Below are 22,283 nucleotides of genomic sequence, written 5' to 3'. Positions count from 1 at the left end.
AAGGCAGACACAAAGAGTGACAACGCCCAGTCACGAAAGAATGAACTAAAGACAGTGTTTTATACAGATAGAGTAGTTATTCCAAAATTCTATTATATACTCTCTTTACAATACTGACTTTTTTGACTTTTTTTTTAATTTTTAAGCGCAGCAATGAGTTCTTGCATCATTTCTCGTTTACCTGTGGGGGTCTTTTGAACTTGGTATAATATACACACACTCCCTCTTGGTGAAAGTATTTTCTATCCAGGATTTCTGGGACTGAAAAATAAAAAGTGTAACAGTATTATAAAATACAAATCACACAACCTTGCAATGAAAAATGCTTTTTAAGGAAATAAGAATTAGAACGTGAGGGGTTTTTTATTTAAAGATGAAGGCAAGTAGTGTCTAACATAAACAAGTTAAATTGTCATTTACTGTTTTACTGTCTCCCAAAATACTAACAAAACCATGTATGAACCTATAAAAGCAATTCACACTGCCTAAAAGTTGAGATAACCAGAATCATTACGTAACTTATTTTATACACAAATCTGTTAAAATCCAAAGTAATCTTTTTTCAAAGCTAACATTTAAATAGCAAAAATCTCAATATGCAAATAAAGATGTACCAAAAAACCCCAAACAATTTCAAAATATACTGTTTACCTACCTTGCTAAGAACAAAAAAAAAGTTAACATTTTTGAAAATTAGCTGCACTACACTGAGATAACAGTAATTTAATCTATTTACCTCTTTAATAAAGTAAAATTTTAATCTTGAAATTGCAGGTAAGGAAGTTTTCTAACAACACTGGCAATCTTTTCTAGTAGCAATAAATAGGTCATAACCTTTGTTCTTCATCAAGAAACTTTTCATTTCAATAAATTTAATTAGCATCTCTAAGCCGTGTTTTAAGCTTAAACTTGAAACATGTTCCGAAACATGAAATTAAGGATGTTTACTTCTTCAAATGCTTACCTACTCTAATAGCTGGACATAATTTAATTTCAGTTGCATTAAACAACCATGTAACATTATCTTACACGATAATCTCAGGATTACACGCTAAACAATATGCATAACGCCCAATGTCTATGTCATGTTTCAGCAATACATTGGGAAAGGAACTCGGACTTGATTTTTAGTAACTAAAACCAAGAAAAAATCTTGGGATGCCAATTTGCACCTTATGCAATATTGCCTTAAATCCTCATTAAGATTATATTAAAGTTTCTTCATTGCTAACAGTATGCCTGTTCTACATTTACATTTCACCTTTAGAAAAATTTGAGAAATTTCATACCTGTTCTATTTTACAACAAGGGGGAAAAAAAGCTGATGTATATTATTCACAGGTATCTAAATAGAGGTCTGTGGAAACTAGGAAGGAATTAAGTTGGTTTTTTTTCCCAGATTAATTGTGTCAGAAGACTCAGTAGAGATGGATGGTTTTTCCACTCACCACAATTTCAAGATCAGTTTAAGATAATACAGAGAAATTATTACCCGCAAGAATGTACCAGCTAGTTCTAATATAGGCCCCTGGAAAACTGTTCCTCAACTGCCCACCCTCTTTCAAAACGTTTCCCAGACTCAGCAGATCTTTCCCACGTTATTCATCATGCTCTCCTTCCAATATTTTAGTGAACTTTGACTATGAATCTGTCAAGACGGCAACAAACTGCTGCTCCAGTTTCTGTCTTCACATTAAGAGGGCCACCAGTCTCTTCCAAGGAGGATGGAAAGTTGCAGGGTACAGGCGCTTCCCAAGAGAGAAAGAAGGGTAGGAGAAAGGTAGAGGCACAATCCACAGGGAAGAATCATGGCGGGGAAGAGGAGCTGTAAACAACAGAATGAGCACTCACACCATATATTTTACATTTAAATTAATATCTTAAACACCTGGAACAAATAGCCAAAGCCATTATTTGTTACTGTACTACCTCCTTTCCCTATACATGGGAAAGAATGATATTAGACATTATATGCAAACATGGTATTATGAAGGATTCTATTACATTTATGGTGCTTTTGCCTCTTCTTTGGTTTTTTCCTTCTCATTTGGAGCAGAAGGTCAAAATGACTGACTCTTAACAGGCTTGTGAAAGAGACGATCTCTTCCTCTGCTGTCCTCAAAATTCACCTCTAATCTTTCAGTAGCGTTCTCCTCAGTTCTTGGATAAGAGAAGCACATCGCTTTCCATGAAGGAGCTGGGTATTTCCTAGGACACCTGTGCCTTACAGGAACTGGGCTCAAAACAGCTTTCTCTCTTCTCTATCAGAATATTAGCAGTGTTATAAAAATAAATTTGATATATGTGTATATGTACATTTATATATGTATATCATACTATATGTAAAAATATACATATAGTAGGTAGTCCAAATTTTTAGCTTCCTCCTCTCATAGTATTTTTTTAGCGCTATTAAGCCTTAGCAATATGAATCCCAGTTCTGGAAGCTGCTTTCTGCTTAGCTGAGTATCCCCACTGTTTATGTGGGTACGTATTTTTGTACTTCATTTCTTAAAACTGAGGTCTTGTATAGATCATTACTTTAACATTGCAGTAGTTTAAACTTACATATGAACTCTGCAGATCCTCCAGAATATAAAAAGACAAAAGAAGAGTAATTTAATACTTAAAAGTTTTAGTCAGCTGTCTAAAACCACACCTTGAAGCACGCTATCATAGGCATAACATGCTAGATATTGAAATCTGAAGTATATAAACCACAAGTAATTGCATCAATTGCTCCATGCAATATTGTTTTATTATTAAGCGGTGATCAAAGCTGGGGACAAGGAACACTGGCTGACAATGTGCAACACCACTTTTCATAATAAACGGATCTGAAAATTAAAAAAAAAATTATTAATTTCTATCTTAAAAAATGTACAGTGTAAACCACTCATCAAGGATTTCTCTCTATTCTTCAGCAGTGAAAGTATTTTCAGTAGACCATGGGTACATCTATGCTATTTACATGGAGGAAGCTCTATAATGTTATTAAAACATACTCAGAACTTTTCATTTGGTAAAATCAGACTCTCTCCAGAAGCACTGCTGTATGCTGATCAATCTTTATCACAAGAGATTTTATACAGAACTTGGTAATTAGAGAGTCTTGTTTTCAGTTGAGGAGAGGAGAAAGGGGAGCAAACCAAAGCCAGAACAGAGTAAGTAAGAGTAAGTAGGTAACTAAGAGAACAGACACTTCCCATAAACGGGTAAAGATCACATTAAAAACACGGGAAGAACTGACACACGGTAGGTATTGCCTTCCCTGTAAGAACTACTATTACATAATGTTCCTGTGATGACCAGAAAAAGGAAGATGATGTGAGGACAGTGTTAAGATAAATTAGTCACAGCAATTACCTCTAAGAAATACCTCCTTATCAGCTACAGATTAAGTTAAAATAGGAGATCAAGTCAGCTGTCAAAAATCAATATGCAAGTTATCAGACTGTTTTAAAAAAACTGCCTACTCTTAATAAAGCTTTTTAATCATCTCTGCAGCATAAACAACTACACCTCTTAAACTCTGCTTCCAGTAACGGGGCAACTTCTGCTGATTAGAGTGACCCGCTTTGCTAGTGTATGGTAGAAGGCGTACCTTACACGATGCTTACAGGCAACGTGGGTCAGGAGCTCTCAATACAGTGAGCTCTGTAGCACCGCTATTCAAGAAAAAGGAAAGAAAAGGGGGGGAAAAGGAACTATGAACCCTCCCCCAAAAAGCACAAGCAGTATCAACATATAATGAGCTACTTTTCAACTATTTACTTTCTTTCCTTTCAAACTTGCATCTTGGGACACACACACACACACCCCAAACTTAGTTTTCCAGATTCTATCCTGTGCATTCCAAATCTCTCAAGCTAAATAAAATTTAAGACTTCAAAGAAAAACGTTAATACAATTAATGTTACTCCAGAACTTCCTTCACCATCTTTTTCCTACAGGTGAGGTATCTATGAAAGTTTCACCACATTAAGACCTCTTAGCAGTCAATGTTGGCAGGATCTCGTCTGCACACCAAAACACACTTAACTTTTACTTTTTGGAAGATGTACTGTAGTAACTACTAACTCCTAGTCCCGAAGTGGCCAACAAGGCTTTTGCTCAGTCTTTAAGCTGCAGAGGGTTATGCAAGATACCTCATTCTGGTTGCACTAATTTCTGAGCAGACAACAAAGTTCACTGTGTCTTTCAGTACTTCTGAAAGAACTTCAAGAAACAAAAAGCACATAGATTTGATTCAATAAGCTAGAAGAGATATACTCACCCTGGGATCACGATTCAAGGAAATACTTTAATCTATTTCCAATAAATAAGTCCTTTCATAACAGTTTCACAAGTGCTGAAATAGTTATAATTGCTATTTGAAACAAAACTTACACAAGTATTTGCTGAACTACAAACTCAAGAGAATGTGCCTGGCTACAGTACTTCCAACTTCAGGAAGTTGTATCAGTATCTAAACGCCAAAATAATCCCACAACCTTTTACAACAGGTTAAAGTCTTGCCATAGCCATTTAAGTATTAGTTATTTTTCATTCAGCAATAGCATTAGCACTCCAAAGCATCAATAATAGAAATTATTTAAGTGCACCTGCTCAAGATGCAAGGAATTCCTTATGTTATCTTTACTGAAATTCGTGATGGATATTTTTAGCAAGTCTCCTTCTAGAATGAAACTTTTAACACAAAGTTAACTATAATTTAAGGTTTTGTGTATAGCAAGTTACAAATGAAAAGAAGCAGTCAAAGTATAGTATGAGATCAGAAAAAACCCCAACCACCTACCACTCTCCCCCCTTAAACTCACACAAGTGTTTATAAAGAGCCTCTTATTCAACATATTGAAATAATAAGACGACTAAGTTCTAGCAGGGCAGCAAGTGATGGACAACAGAGCCTTATCAAACTGTTGTGAAATTCTCTGAGTTTATCCAACAAACTTGGTCTGAATTATTTTCAGTAGAGAAAGTAAGCTTTCCTATTTGGCAAGGTCTCAGAATAACTTGCATGACTTCCAATGAACACAAACATCTCAGGTATAAATATACTGTATAGCTGACAATCATGAACTTGTTCAGGTACAAAAGGATCCCAGTTTATTCATTCTACTCATTTGTAATATTGTATCCTGTTGGAGGCTCATAAGTTATAGAATGTTTGTTACAAAACTAAACTTTAACTTAGCCTAAATATATCGCTCTCAAACCTGCAACACTGCCTACTAACTTAGCAGTTCTGCTGATAATTTTTTTTTTTTTTACCACAAAGCTGACCAGCTGAATCAGGAAACTGAACTGGATTAAAAAAAATAATATTCCAACCTGTGACTTTTGTGGGAGGCTGATAATAGAGATTTCAATTACTGATTGCATAGACCTCAGTTTCAAATTTAGAAGTCATACCACTTTCTATGGTATCTCATATTTCAGCTTTCAAATCTCTGCTTAGACTATATGGCAGTTCAATATATGCAATAGTTTTTAAAGAAGAAAATCTTCCAATTTTATTTGTCCTTTGTTTAAAAATAAATAGACTCTATATTCTTTCCCCACTGCCTCCAATTTTCCAGAAAGCTGAACTTTCCATTTGGGCAAGAGAAAATACATGGGAAGTTTCAGGAAGCCTGAAAACAAGAAGATACAGTGGAAACTGTCTGCAGCAGGAATACTCGTGCTAGCACTGGCGTAGAGCAGTCCTGTCCATCTAGGTCACTTACAACCAACAAGATAAATTTCAAAACATTTCTAAGAGACATTCTGTACTAAGAACGTCCTTTATCTTGTCTATTCAAGGAAACGTCCACTGACAAGTTACTGCTTCTTATATAACTATACATACTGCACACACTCTTGTCATGATTTACAAGAGGATCTCTTATCTAAGATCCCCACTCCATTAGCCAAACACGTGCTATACCATGGGACTGAACTGTGATCCCTGCCCAGCCAGCTAACCCCTAACTGAGCGCCAGGCTCCTGCAGCTATAGCCGAAAGGCAGAAATTCCAAACAAGCCTTTACCTTGTCACTCTTATACTCAATACGCTGGATAAAACCAAGTAAAGCCAAACAACCAGGATGAATATGATATCCAATTAAGTTAACGCATATCAAGTAGTTTAGAATTCATAAAACTTCTTGTGGGAAGAGGTGCCATAAATAAAATGCATGCTAGCTCTCACTGCAAAGATTTCCAGCAGGGGCTTCAAACCCTTAAGGCAGTAAGAACCATGCTCCAGGCAAAGTACCTGGACTTGTTCTTAGTACAAATTAACTGAATGATACTGAAAATGTGCATCCCAGGATGAGCTAAGTAACTAAGCCGCTGTGTATGGGGTGGAGAGTTATCTGAAAGACAGTTATGCCTACACTTCTCAAAGAAAATACCTAAAATTTTGTATTCAAAATGCTAGCAGAGCACACCTCAGTTCCTCAAGGAAACACCATTTGAGGAAAGTCTTCAGAACTTCAGCTAACATTAAGTAAATAAGCAGATGGGAGGAGAAAAGAAAAAGGTAGGCAGTTTGATGCCATACATTTGCTAACATTTGTTTTAAACTCTTGGCTCCAGCAAACCCCAGACATTTAATTTACTTGCTTTCCTTGCAATTTAAAGTTACATACCTCTATAATTACTGTTTGGGGTTTTTTGTTTTGTTTTTTTTAAAGGAGGGGGGGAAGAAAACAAAGCATTTGGCCAGCTAGTGTTATGAACTATATTTAAAAGACCCTCTGCTGAAGAATAACAGTGCTGTCTGTCCAGAGAACACACAGCACATACAGAAAACTTACAAAATTTGTTCCTGAATCAGTAACTAGAATACCAGTCAACCTTACCAATTTTTTAAGTGACTTCTATAGAAAGTATGGATATGTGCAATACTAGAAAGACAGTAAGGCCCAAATATTATCACAATGCCAAATGATATTTATACAGGGTGCTTTAATGTATCCTTGTGAAGTATGTCACGCTAAATGAGAAGGATTGTGCACTAATCTTAACTTGTTGTTTAATCCACTACAAATGAAAATTTTTGCAAGGATATTTTACCTGCAGTCCACAACAGGATTATTTTATTATTATTCTGAACCAACTACCAGCCTCATCTACAAGAAAAAGTTGTTTCATCTATTTTTTCCCAAACCCATTGGGGCATCTCTTGTCACAGAACCCGAACGGGTCAGACACAGACAGACCCATCGTGCGCGAAAGGTGTCTCTGCTATGTTGAAGATCCTGTTCTGAGCAGGCCCAGAACAGTTCACCTGGCTTCACTTGACTCATATGAAACCAAACAGCTCTAGTTTTCTGGGTTGAAAGACTTCTCTAGTGAAAATATTGCTACAATCCTGAAAATACCTTGCTCGATAGCAAGAAAATATTGGTTTTATTTTAAATAAAAACAGTTGAGGAAGCAGGGAAGGAAAAAGGGCAGTCAGAGAAAGTCTTCTGTCAATTCTCTTGCACACTGTATTCAGAAGCAGACCTCAAATGAGCCAGCGAGCAAGATACCAATCTTCATATCAATGGCTCCCTTAGTGCCGAAAACAAACCTTCAACAATCCTATTCTTTATTAAACAGTTCAGGAGATTTGGTCTGAACAGTTTTCACAGCAATCCAGGTCTCTAACAGAGTGGCTATTGTTTCATCAAGTTCTTCTCTGACTAAACGCAGTCACCACCGAACTCACCAAATCCACGTGCTGTTTTGGATGCAAAGAATACTTGGGATTTGTCAAAAGGGATTTTTACAGCTCTCTCGAACTTGATGACAGTGATTCCAATGTGCTATTTGGAGAACAGGCTGCTTCTGTGGGATTTTTTTCACCAAACAATCACAAAGCATAAAATTAAGTTGTTTGGGGATTTTTTTTTTATAGATTCATTTAATTCAGAAGACCATAACTTCATATACAGAATTTAACATTCTGAAGTCGTTATTTTTAATCCTGATGCACCAGAATATAACCTACAGACCTAATATTTTTGGGACATTTTTATTACATTCAGAACTCAATCCACTTTACCCACATTATTGGGAAACTTATCTTCTAACTGCAATACAGGTCTTTCAGGGGAAAATTCAGAGCAAGTCCGGGGAATTTTTAAATAAATAAATAAATAAATAAAAGAAAATGCTGGTTTAACACCCATGTGAAGGTGCATTGCTGTTCTGCAGTTAGACCAGTCATAAAATTACTCCTCCTTTTTAGAAAGTATTAAATCTTAAAACACATACACCATCCATACAAGGCATTAAAAAATATTAAAATATACCTAGAAAATATTTCACAACTGATTATACATTATGAGACATCTCAGGTCACACTGAAACCAACTGATGGTTTATTCCAGAAGACACACGCACACTGGTGTAATTCCAAAATGGCTTTCTCTCAGCTGAGATAACAATAAACACCTTCAGAGTTAAATGTCCAATTAACAGATACAGTAATTAAATAAACTTGCCAAAACCAGAGACGCTAAGACTGTGTCAGCACAGCAGATGGCATGCTGTTCCTGAACATGCCTTCAGAAAAGCAGAGTAGCCGGTAGCCGGGGGGGGGGAGGAAACATATTTTGCTTTTTATTTCCCAACTTTCATCAACAGAATTTGGAATTTCGGTAGGAAAAAGAAAACACAGAAGAAGGTAAACCAGTTTCACTGCTGTAAACTGGAGTAAGTAAATTGATTTCAACATAGTTTACATTTGCAATCCTCCCGACTAATGAAATACCAAGCTAAAAAATTTTAGCCCTTCTGAAGGATCTATAAATGACTTTCTATGAGCTCCCAGACCAATCAGTTTTTGATGCATTCCATAAAATATTTCAAAACATATACCAAAGCTATGATCTAGAATCAACAAACCGGGCCACTGAGTTTTCAAAGGAGATAAAAATAATTCTTTATCCCCTAAGACTTACAACCACAGCTGAAAGAAAAGGATAGAAAGGGAACATGTGGTAGTAACTGCAAGGAAAATATAGCTACAGCTTTTCAGCCAATTTTTTTAACTCTAATACCCACTTTGTTCAAATGAGAGATTCCAAAAAAATACATGGCAAAAGTACATAGGAATGTTTTCAAACCTGTCATACAGTGCCTGCTTCTTTCTGCCAAAGTCATTCGGTCAAAACCCATTTTTAATTATGTCAAGTCACCAATATAAACCAATCCCAAATCTCTTACATCAAGTCACCAATATAAACCAATCCCAAATTGGTTTTTAAACACACAGCCTACTTTTCCTTCCTTATCTACAGTGATACAATTGTATAGTCTACATCCTCTTCACCTCTCTCAACGCCAACAGTTTAGCTGCAGTCTGCAGTTGTTCTAATCTTACCGTTGATGCAGACTGCAAGCCTACACACTCTCTTAAATAAGACCAGCAGGAAGGCAGAGTCAGCATACCTACTCACCAACACGCAACAGAAACGATGCCCAGCCTTTTTAAGTGGGTCATATAATTTCTGTGGGTATCAAGGATGGCCACTCAACCTGGTCCTTTCTGCAGGGATCCATGGGACACACTGTGCATGGCTGCTAAAACCTCTGCACTTCCTAGCTCACCAGATTTACTCCACATGAAAGAATTAGTTTGGTGCATACCCCACATTTCTGGCAAGTGCTGGGCTTACCTTGCACGTGCCACACAGGGTGTATGAACAGACAATCCTATAAACTCTGGGTTTATTTTTGGAAGGAATGAGGCTTGGGGCACGCTTTCAGAGGTAAAACAATTCACGTAGCCTGGATCCGTTGGCCGTCCTCCCCAAGCAACTTCCAGTCCCTTCCCCGTCACATAGGGCATACAAGTCACAGATGCAAGAAAGGAGTTAGTGGTGGCCACCTCTGGAAATAAAGCAGTAGGAAAGGGCTCCTGAGACCAGCCAAATAATTAATCCTACCCTTGATTTGCTTCCGATTTGTTCCCCGATGAAAAAAGCTCAGCTCTGGCAGCCGCTATTCATAGACGGCATACACATTGCAGGTTTACTTCACCTAGTGCAAACGATGTATTTCAGCTTTATTCGAGCTGCAGATTTAAAGAAGGTCCTGCCTTTCTGGTTCATGAAGTGCATGAACGTCTGGTTAATGCATTATGTGCTGAAGCACATTACAACTACAAAAGCAAGCTGGAAGGGTGGATGTTGTTGGTCTTGCTCTACCACTTTCTTAGCCTGTTCCATTTACAGATCTTACCTATTTTTAATGTCATACAAAGAAAGGTACTTCTCTATCATCACAGCAAAGATTTTGGTGCCTGCTGACTTAAGAAGGCTATTATTAACTCACTAGAGCAATGGAAACTTGTTATCACGAAGAGATTTTTGAAATAGCTAGTGTCAGATGACCCTTTGAATATCTAAAGAAAAAAAAACAAAACCAGGAAGCCTTTCGCCTGCATTTAAATTATTACAGATCAATAATATTTCTCTGATAGCATGGGTGAGAGGGAAGAGCAAGAGAACATACTAGTGGGCATGTGAAATAGGTGACAGCACCAGACCACTGCTAAGGATGATGAAATTTCACATAAAACTTACCTTTAGACACAGTATCAGGGAAAACCAATTTATTTTTATAATCAGAACTACTAACATTAGGAAAGAGGCCCTTCAGCGAACACGCTACCAAAGAACCACCTGAAACAGATTTGGAATTTTGTTCACTTTAACAGCAAGTACTGACTGTAAAAAAAAAAAAAAAAAAAAAAAAAAAAAAAAAAAAAAAAAAAAAAAAAAAAAAAAAAAAAAAAAAAAAAAAAAAAAAAAAAAAAAAAAAAAAAAAAAAAAAAAAAAAAAAAAAAAAAAAACACAAAACAAAAACCACTTTGTATAAGTTATGCAAGTCATCTCAGAGCAGAAAATTAATATCAGGCTGGTTCCAGGCTAGTATTAAAATATCAGCATTGGACCTGATGTCTAAGGGAGACAGAAGTTAGTCATACAACCCCAGAACTGTCTTCAATTCCTTGGTAAGGGGAATATGTTCATTACTCACGGACAGCATTGTGGAGGTGTGATGGGGTACATTGTCTTAGCTCCTATTCTCTACATTCTCCCTGCCTGTACACACGTGCACACCAATGTGCCAGTACTTGCTAGCTACAGTAGGGGAAGCGAACATTTTGGTCAACTCTCTACAGTGACCAGAATTCTCAGGAGATTAGAATAGGATGGAGAAAGCAGGATGAGCTGGGAGAAAAACAAGCAAAACAAGAATTTGCTATAGCATAGTTCACCTACTGTAGAATTACAAAGACTTAAGCATTTTTAAATTCAGCTCACCAAAGAGCTACTGGATTCAGTTACACTTTCGTTGCCTGTCAAGACAGAGAACTAGCTCTCCTAACAGAGCTAGCTAGGTCCGCAGTTGCTCAAGGGTGCACGCTGACTACAGCCCTCATCTCTGGGCATAAGTAGCCTGACAGCATTCTAGAGACATCCATGTACCTAAACTCTTATCAGAAGATAAAGTTCCCCACTAAAACTATTTAAGTAGTTTCTGTTTACTCAAGAAAAGTGCAAAAAAGAAACTTAACTGAATTTATTTAGGCAAATGTGAAAGCAGCTAATTACTGTCTGAAATAATATATAATGCTTATTTAGGCACTTCTAAATATTTCCACCCTCTGTTTTTGAGGGAAACAATTGTTTGAGCTACTGTGTCTTATTTTGTTGATATCTCATGAGGCTAGTCTTACATAAAAATTGAGCTCTCCGTCACCACCTCATACTGACTGCTGAAATATTCTTTTACACTGATTTTCCCATTAGCATTCAACCATTTTGTTATTAGCAGGTTTTGAAAGTCTCAACTACACACTCATACATCGCTCTTCGTGAATGTTTCTTTTAAATATTACAGCCAGAGCTGTAAAACCTACACAACACAATGTATTGTGAGAGAGCTTAAAGTCACTCATTTTATCTCCAAGTCAATACTCAGGCTGCTAAAACGTACCATTTCACTGCACCGTTTACCAAAAGGACTACAAGGCTTCCTATCACACCGTTCTTCACATGCACACAGCATTGCTAATTAAGATAGAAGCACAGACATCCTAATGCCTAACTACTGATTTAAACCAAGGTCTGGCTAGCTCTAATGCAGAGGGAAACAGAAGAATGTCTTCTGGTGTTTCTCTTACCCTAGTCTCACAGGGTTGCCTCAGCAAGCTTGAGCCCCCAAGCTGAGTATTCAGATCTCAAATCAAAAGCACAAACCTTTTATCAAACACTTGTATGGACTTGAAATACTCCAATTCATCAAGCTGGACAAGATCAACTAAAAAGCAGAATAATCTGTGGGGACAAAAACTCCCTTTTTGCTCTAGCAGAGAAAACTAAATATATTTGATACAAGGAAGATCAACTCAAGAAGAAAAAAATTTTAAATGTAAAAAAGAGATCTGTTCCAAATGACTGTTCACTATCTGAAAGTATAATGAAGCAACGCAGGTAGTTCCCTAGGATGTACAATTTACTGTCTCAATCTTATCTCTTAATTTTTGTTTATTGCACAGTGACATAGGTATCCTCTACTTAAGCAGATCAAAGAAACTACAGTTTTTCAGCTCTCCCAGCAAAATGTTGATGCAGACTTGCAGGTTACCCACAGAACTGAACTACCTGCAACACACCTATGTTAAATACCACAAGCCTAAATAATCACTCAGAAATTAATTATATGATTTTTAGAAAACAAAGAAAAGTTACTTGTTTTTTTTGTGGGGTGGGGGGAACAACTAATTAAATTATATTGAGAGATCACAACACCACTTGCACTTCGTAAATGTTTTCTGTTTATTATAATTTCTTCCAGCGTACTCACTTCCAGTAAAACTCACCAACGCTGAGCGGTATGTGGCACAAAGGCCTGCCTAAGCTGTACCGGACTTATACCTCAGGCTCCTCTCTGGCCTACTGGGGGGGAAAGGAGTGAAGACAGACTATCATTCTAGAGCAACAAAAGACAACAGTAAGGAGGTGGAGGTCCTGGCAACAGCAAAGCCAAGATACATAGAGGAGATATTTGCTTTAACAGATGCAGCTCTTCAAATTATACAGTGAGGGTGCAGCCAGAGAAGACAAGCTGAGCAAGTTACCACTCTGCCCTAAAACCCGTTCTCCTGCCACTTCCCTCCCCTCCCACCAGCAGTTGTGCACTAGCCCTTTGGTGAGCTGATTGAGCTCCCTAAACCAGCACAACATTATTTCCAGGAAAAAAAGAGCAGGTAGCTTTGATGTCAGAATGAACGGATTCAGATGCAAACTGGGCAGAAAACTAAGGCACAGGAAAGGACCACATGGCCACGATCAGGGTGGGAACAAGGGAAGTAGGACATCCCCTTTGGTAGCAGTAAGATACTGGGTTAGCAAAACAGCAGAGCTGATCTAAGTATACTGTCAAGGTACATCAAAATAATCCCCCAAAGCACACTTACTCTAGGCATCCAGGAAAAGACTACAGATCTGTCACACAAAAAGGCATTCTTTTTAAGCACCTGTATCCTGATGTTCAGGAAGGAAAGGAAGCTAAGACGGTATTTCTTTATTTCTCGGAGAGCTGCCAATGAAGCAAGAACGTACTGCCTAAGGTCACATTTTAGGTGAGAAAATACCCTGGGTTTCAGTGTAGCATCCATTCTCATCTGGCACTGAAGATGTTTTTTCCTAATTCATGGTATAATTAAAACCCAACTAACTGTTAATACATTAATTACAAAAGATTTTTCTTGTCCTACATGCAAGATCTTTACATTTGTCAGAAAAACCCTGAAAAATCCAGTAATGACACCCAAGAGGATAGTCAAAAAGACTAACCTTATCTTAGCAGTGCTAATTTTTCTACATCCTCTCTGCAGAGAGGAGAGAAAAGAGCTGCTCTGAATCCCCCTCAGTCTCCGCTGAGCAAGCCTAGGGACTCACTGCCTAATTAGCTTTTTGCGAATAATACTCCCCCTCTCTGCAAAGTCTACCTGTATCCTGCAGATCGTCTACATGCATGTGACCAGAAAACATTTTTCTACAACCCCAAACCAGGATTTTTCTGAAGGCAGAAAAGCTTCAGTCTTTTACATTTTCTATACCAGGAAGAAAGCGCAGCCTGAAGTTTACTGTGCCATGCTGTCCAGCAAAGTACTATGATTATACCAGCACCAAATATTTCTCTCGTGAGCTACAGAACACCGAGCACAACCAGACTGATGCATTCAAACAATGACTCGTTTGTTAGCAGCCTTCATCACTGCAGAACATTCACCTGTAACACTAGCTGGCAGCCCAAACCAGGACAAGGATGATGAGTGTCTTCTGCCCTCTTTCCCCATATAAGCAACATAAAAAGACCACATTGTTTCACTAATGTGTTCGAAACAACTACAGAGAATTTAACAGCGAAGAGTCCCCGAGTTCTACATACAGAGGTAGGATTTATATGGGAAATTGCATGCATACAAACTGTGCTTTTCCTACAGTTGAAAACTTAAAAAGGGTTTTTCTGCATAAGATTTTTATAAAAGAAACCAAGAATAAGACAGACCAATTGCTTAACGAGGCAAAGACATAAATCCTCCTCAAGACCATTTCTGAAGTTGGCACAAATTAAAAGGACAAAGGTTAGTTAAGGGGATATTTCTGCTTTTCAGTGCCTCTGGCTGCAAAGCCAGTTAATGCCAGTTTAGAGGTTAACGTCCATCCCAACCTCCACATCTTTGCTTAGCGCCCCTCACACAGGCCAAGGGAAGTGCTCGCAGGGCTGCCCCACGGGCTAGTCTGCAGTGTAACCCCGCGAACATTTTCAGCAGCACAATTAAGGAGTCAGCAAACACTATAGCTTGTGAAATCGGGAGGAGCGAGCCTCTTCCAACTAGTTCTGCATCTAGAGGCCTTGCAACACCAGACGCTGCTAAGTTCCTAGAAAGCTGTCTAGGGTATTTGTCAGCTATGGTATCGGTGATTCATTACTCTTTCCCTAGTGCGAGATTACTACCATGAGCCGGAATTCCTTCAAGATCAAACACTCTCAAACTTTTTGGCCAGAAGATCACCCTCAGCCATGTACTCTTCTAATGCCTTCAGTTGAAGTTTTATTAAATTTGCTGTTTAACAGAATTCTGCAAACTACAGTTTAGGCAATATTGCAGCCAGGCAACACAGGAGAAACTGGTAAGACTTTGAAATTTAAAACATCATTAACTGCACCTACTCTTGTAGATTAACTGATTTTTATAATTGAAGAGAAAGTTGATTAACAGTTCTGTAATTACACAACTGGTATTTTTAGGCTCCAATCATGTGTCACTTAAGCACAGGCATAATTTAACCTATTCAGGTGACTGAAGTTATACCTGACTAAATACTTGCATGACCGCAGCAGCCACGGGGACAAGCTTTGAAAGGAAGCTGAGCTTTTTCAGACTGGCTCTAGCCACAAACCAGTATACTGCATTGAGCTTACTACACAAAACCAATATACATGCAATTTTAACTATGTTGTACATCAGCATGATGGTCTTTTAACCTGGTCACACGGCTGCTGTGCTGAGCTCTATCAGATACATTAGCAGAATGCAGCTTCACATTAGCAGAATGCAACTTTGCCCTCTCCTACCCCAAAGGAACAGGTTCAGCTTCTCGAGAAAGTTAAACAGGGATGGGAATAGCACTAACAAGCAAACAAGCAGCATGTTAAGAACATGGAGAAAGAAAAAATGTAGCAATATTTTGTTATGCGAGACAAGTTACCAGCAGTGGATCATTTGCCAACAGAAATAACTTGATGGGAGGAATCAAACTCATCCGAGTGCAACCCAGTTCACAAAGACAGACTACAGCACAACATATCTGGTAAAAAAAGTTACCTTACATCTGGCAGCACACATTCAGAAAAGAAGGTCAAGAAAACATCCTCTGTAAACAAGAATTTAGATACAAAAGTATTCAAGCATAGCTACTACGTGCCTACAGTACTATTAGACAAGGTCTGCAGTGCAATTTGGTTTATACTTTGAAGAGGCTACAGAACCTGACTTGTGATGGCGCGGTTCCATCCACGCCTGCACACAAGGCTGTAAGACTTCGAAAATACTCATGTAGAGTGGGTGATACACAGGGTAATCGAACACTGACTAATATGATCGCACAAGTCAACTCTCAACCGCCTCAGAGCAAGCTTCCAAACCAGCTTCACAGCTGATGTCAAGTTTGGGGTGCCACAATCTCATTTTCCTAAGCTTCTGCACATGATCCCACCCTATCTCATACCAGCACCGGCATTTATGCAGTCACATGGAGAGCCGATCCAGGGAAATGACCAACAAAAGAATTAATCCTCAAAAAAAAAAAGGAGGTGATTAGATGTTTATTCAATTCAGATCCCCAAAACAGTGACCGAGCACAGAGGGAAGCACAAAGGGACGGGTGGAAGGGTGACAGCCAGGGCTTCGATGAGTTTAGACTGGATTACAACCACACCTTTAAGAAGAGTTTTGGCAGACTTGGGAGCAGCTAGTAAAGATGGTATGGACTTGAACATCAGCCCTACCTCGTATCTGAGATTATTACCCTGCAACTCACGTATCCACACCTCAAGCACTCCAGGCCAGTCTTGGGAACTATATTGTCAATGAAGTGAGTAATAGCGGGAAGACCTGGACTGCTGAGTAATACAAGTTCCAAAAATGCCCTGAGTCTAGAAATTTTTAGGCAATAAGTGCTTGTGAAATACAGTATTCCTAACAGAGCAACTAGAAATTAATTTGCAGAAGGCATAAATGTAAATTTATTTATTACATTTAAATTTTAAAAGTCAAGTTTGTCAAGTCCATTTCACAAAAACTGATTATCACTTTGTAGTATTAGGATTAGGAGGAGAAAAACTTAGCAGGTATTAGGATAAGAACTGTCAGCCAGGGACATCTTGCAAAATTCCACCCAACACAAATCAGGGGACTACAAAGTGAAAACATCGTTTCTGTTCCTCTCTTAGCAAAGGTGACAAGAATCAAGTAGATAAGATGAAGAAAATAAGTACCTCTTTGGGTAGAGGTAAGTGGGAACAACACGGAACAAAGACTGGTATCCAATTGCAATAACCATTGTGTTAAGACTGACTCAGCTGTAACAGACACTTTCCCAGGCTTTGAAGATTAGAGAGTTATATTATGGTGAAAGGCTGAACAGCTAGATTAAATTAGCTTAGAGCTGTAACTGAGAACGTATTCTCAAGCAGGAACGTGTTAGTGTGCGACAGCAAAAATATACTGCAGTAATCACCCAAAAGGTTGTCAGTAAAAAATAATAATAATAAAAAAAATCAGCAAGCCAGAAATTAATAGAAATATGCTAATTCTCAACCTGCAGCTTTTTTTTTTTTTTTTAAATCTCATTTGGTTAGTAGTAAACAATTAAAGGCAGAATCCAGTAGCACTGGGAGTCATCCACACCAGGCTTTGGGATCCATGACTAGGAAGCAAAAAGCCTGACGAGGCTGCCACAGACCTTGAAATAGCTCCAAAGCTCTCCAACTCAGAAAGAGGCCTCCCCAAATTGTTGCCATTACAATTACTAGCAGTAAGTCTAGACATTGATAAGATTCACACATGCATAATTTTCAGATGTAGACAAACTATATGCACACATCTACCTATACACTTTGAAACGGTGTATTTGCCAGTTGCACGCTCTTGCAAAACACGATGTGCATTTAAACAAAATAAGCACTTCACGTTGGACCGTATCTGAATGCAAACTAGTGATCTCCAGTTGGACAGGTTGAAGATGAAGTGCACAGGGTTTACAATAGCTGTTTCTGAAGTTGGACCATCTTCTGAAAACATTAGTTGTCAAACTACACGCAACAGAGTACCAACTTTATTGCTGAATCAGCCTGTAAAATTCTGATCTTGCAGCTGTAGAAAGTCAACAGGTATGCTAGCACATGTATCACATGCCATCCTCCTTCAGCTGAAATCAAATGAAATAAAGATGGGTTGGGATACACTAACTCAGCAACTGAACATTTGCCATATACACAGAGAGTTCAAACATTTCAGAAAATCTACGATAGAAAATGTGTGAAACAGCTTGAGTTAGAATGCACTTGTAAGAGTCTTTAGGAAAAAAATTATATTGCTCTTAATAATGTAAGTATTGCATAATTCATAACTTTGATCCGACTTTTAGGATTTAAAAAAAAACCACAACAGAAATTCCCAGAATTAAGGTTTAACCCAAGCCTATCACCTCAGTAACATCTGAGCTTTGCTTTAGTTAAGGGGAAAAAACCGGCATAACTTACAAACCAAGTTCAATCCGCTCTAACGTGCTGTAAGTTTGTTACCATACTTTAAACTCTCCTTGGCAATCAACCGCTACATTTATCTTACAGACTATTCCTGCAACATCCTTATACCATATGTTGTCAAACCATTTTCCACAGATAAATATTCTAGTCCTTTTATAAGGCAGCTTTTTGGAACTATCAGCACCACAATCAGCACCACAGTTATTTTTCTGCCTGTATTTCCCATATGTTTAGAACACTTTTCACCCAATCCTTGGGAAGGAAAAAAACCCTGATACATTTAAGGATAACAATGTTATTTATCCCAGTTTCTCTCGGGTTTTATGTTTCATTATCCCATCAGAAGTTCACTGGCCTTTCCTTCTTGGAAAGAACAGAGGGGTAAGAAATTTCCCCTGCTCGCCTAACAGCGATTAGACAACCTGCGTTGTCCCTTCTTCCATGCAAGAATTACAGCAGCTGGGGAGAAAAACAAACTCGAGCTCCACTGTGGTTCCAGCAAACCTCGTGGTTAAAGAAAGCGGCTCACGCCCCCGCTTTAAAACGGCTCACATCCACTTTACATGCTAAGCAAAATACAGCTGTAAAGAAGGCTGAAAAAGCCGCACCACTCCTCAAAAAAAAATAGCATGCTTTCTGTCAGTGCAACGGCTGTGATGGAGACTGGTCTCTGAAACGCTGCTGCCCGGGTCTGTGGTCCCATCCAGTTAGATGCAACGGTTCGGTGTGCCAGGCGACGCTGGTGTAATGACTGGCTGCTACCAAAAAGACAAGTCACCTCCTGCGCAACCTACCTCCTCTCTCGCGCAGCAGCGCTGATGCCCAGCTAATCCTGAGCTGAGCCCGGTCAGGAAGCGAAGCTTGCCAATACAAAGGTTTTGGGGTTTGCTTTTTCTGTTCTTTTGTTAGATTAGCTTTCTATTACTTGAAATACAAAAACATCTACAATTCAAGTAAAAGAAAAGCTAAGCTTAAAGTAATAAAAATAACAGAAACCAAGGATTAGTCAGATCATTTTCAGTATAGGTTGTATCATGATATATTAACATGACACCATTACCTGTACATTCTCATCATGTGAGCAAAAAAGTTGGGATTAAATAAAATAAAGGACAGTAACAAGATTGCAGAGAACACAATAGAGGAGAAAGAAGGTTTCAAGGCCAGGGGACATGAAGAAAGCATGCAACAAACTTCATTCAAGTTTTACCACAGGTCAAGTCAGTATCACTGACTATTTTTTGTAGAAATAATGAAGCATATAGACTTATTTGTCAGAGGCCACCGCTACTTGTCAGTATCAGGGGTAAGAAGTGAAATTATCTTTAATAATCATCTAAGTATCTTATCCAAATACACACACAGAGTGAGATTATTCAGTAATTTATCTGCTGAAAAGCCAGCTGCCGGAATTTCAACCAGTGAAGCTAAAATGCACCAAGACAGAATTATTCACATTAGAAACAAGAAACATGACCTCAAAGACAAAACTTCAATTCTGGAAAACACACACCTTGATTTTACTGTAGTTTGCCTTTAAAAAAGTGGGACAAAAAAACAGAACTAATGTTACTTGTTTCAGCAAATTAATGTGGCACGCAAACATTGCGGCCAAAGTAGACACAGTTAAAAGAAATGAGGGATTCCAAAAGAAATAAATATCTGTCAAAAAAAAAAAAAAGAGACAAAGATAGATTTTTCAGGTTAAGTATATTGGCATGAGAAGTGTCATTTCATTGTCTTGATTTTTCAAAGCATAAGCCACAATTTCAAAATCCAACCCCAAGTCTTTACAGACCGGAACTTCAAATTTGGGCTTGTTTCGGACAATACACTGACAGTATCAGAAGTTTAGTAAAAGTGTCACTGCTAGTATAACTACGTATTAAACTCCTAATTAGGCTAATCAGGGTCTTTCTGGGGAAGAAAATTAAACTTACTATGCAAAATCCTGTCAAGCACACAAATTGTAATTATAAAAGCATCTCCCTCCCTTCACACACGCTTTTTGACAAGTCCTTTTAGAGATTTATTTGCAACATTACTGGTGTAAAATCGACAAACCGATATGGCCAAACCCTATTGTGTCAGCATCAATTATTTAAGTTCAAAACAATATTGGTTTGTTTAGAAAATAGTCATCTGTCATGATTGCCCACAAGGACCGAACAGCTAATAGAAATGCACCTCATGAAGGGACATGAAAGAGAAGCAGGAAAAGTTTGGGTGTTGGTGCAAAGCTTCCAGGAAAGGGAAGCACAGCAAGTGGTAAAGATAACTATGAGAAAAAGAGAGGAGTCTGGATACTGCAGTCTATCACCAGCAGAGCAGAGAAAGCAGGGCTGATGTGATAAGACAAAAAGGTGAGGCAGCAAGACTAGAGTTACGCAGAGCCTCAAGGGACAAGAAAAGAAGTGAAAGTTTAAAACACAATAGAGTACCTCTCTCCAAGATAATCCGTGTGGGGAGGTAGACGATCTGATAGAGTATCTTTAAAATAAGTGAGATAACTGTTAAATGTCAGGTGATGTTTCAAGGTGCCTTTGTATGACAAGGGAAAATTACCCTTCCACTCCTGAGCTCAAGCAAGCAAAAAAAAAAAAAAAATCAAAGTAAAACATCAGGAAACTAATGTACAAACAGTCCAAAACCAGCCTAAACAGTTCCACATGCACAAAGGTTTTTTTCCCCCCACTTTAAATAGCAAAGTCAAGAATGGCCTCATACCAGAAGGTATGAAGGATGATCTAGCAAACACTTATCTCACCCCCACAGACACATTAAAAAAAGACTGAACTCCTGGAATTGCCACACTGAACAACTCACTCTTTAGAATAATTCCCGATTTAATGTTGGACACTGTCCAGCAATTCTTCAAATTGCTAAACAGTCATGGAGCAGCAGGGAAATTTTTAGCAAAATGAACTTGCATAAAATGTCCTATATTCAACTCAGGCAAAACACCTGTTAAGCAGTGGTTTCAAAATATCTGATAAACATGTGGTAAGTATAAAACATTGCAAACATGTTACATTGCCAGAAAAACTGCTGAGCCACGGTCAGTTTACAAATCTATAATGGTTAAAAACAATCTGTACATTTCTAGGCTGTGCCAGCACCAACAAAACACCAGAACTAAACTAAAAAAAACACAAACCCACCACCAAAAAGAACAAAACCCCACAAAACTAAAAAAACCCCCACACTTCAGCTGAGAAGAGCAAGTACCACACAAATGGGAGATGCCAAGTACTCTTTCAAGTCAGAACGGAAGGTTGCGCTTTCAGCTTCTTCCTAGAAGAGCGGTGGATTTGCAGATTCTAGAAAAAGACAGCCCACATTTCTACACAGTTCACAGATATAGTCAGAAATGGAGGATTCCTGGGTATGAATCCCTGTGGTTTTGAACAATATACTGTGAAATAAAACGCCTTTATTGAAATGAAATAAAGCATCTGACTAGAAGTTCAAGCAGACTGTAGAAATCCACAGATTTACACTCCGCACTTAGATTTTCAAAATTATTTGAAAGCACTTGACGTGATGGCTCACTAAATTCTGTAAATATCAATTAAGGAATAAACTTATAGGGATAAAGAACCGATTAGCAGCCAGAAGAAGAAAGGGCTGGCATTAAAACTGTGTTTTCTTTGTAGAAGCTCATACGCCTCTTTCGAAGGGTTTATACACTCCCTTGTATATAATAATGGGTAGAAATTGTAAAAATGAAATAGGTAGAAAGATTAGAAGGGAAGAACAGCCGCATCCCAGAGAACTACACAGTCCGCCGTATAAATTCTGGCACTGCACAAAACCATAATGAAGGATTACGGCAGTACTCAAAGAGCACTAAACGAAAGGTCACGTTTCTCAGCAGTGAATGAAGTCCCCTCCGCCGCAGGACCGGCTCCCCAGGGCGCTGCTCCGAGGAGCGGAGGGGTGCGAAGGGCAGC

At 38.4% G+C, this 22,283-nt stretch overlaps 1 protein-coding gene across 1 annotated transcript in view; it reads right to left on the bottom strand.

Annotated features, from left to right (window-relative positions):
- The window catches only part of TRPM7 (transient receptor potential cation channel subfamily M member 7), a 67,880-nt gene that overhangs the window by 37,207 nt on the left and 8,390 nt on the right, over positions 1-22,283 (bottom strand). The window contains exon 4 of the mRNA XM_019471319.1: positions 182-261. Within this exon, the coding sequence (XP_019326864.1) occupies positions 182-261 (80 nt within the window). The remainder of the gene's footprint in view (positions 1-181; positions 262-22,283) is intronic.

The sequence above is a fragment of the Aptenodytes forsteri genome, unplaced genomic scaffold, assembly GCF_000699145.1.
Source record: "Aptenodytes forsteri isolate BGI_AS27 unplaced genomic scaffold, ASM69914v1 Scaffold1, whole genome shotgun sequence".
Classification (NCBI taxonomy): Eukaryota; Metazoa; Chordata; class Aves; order Sphenisciformes; family Spheniscidae; genus Aptenodytes; species Aptenodytes forsteri.
The sequence above is the reverse complement of the archived record's forward strand: the minus strand, read 5'-3'. Positions and strand labels throughout refer to the sequence as shown.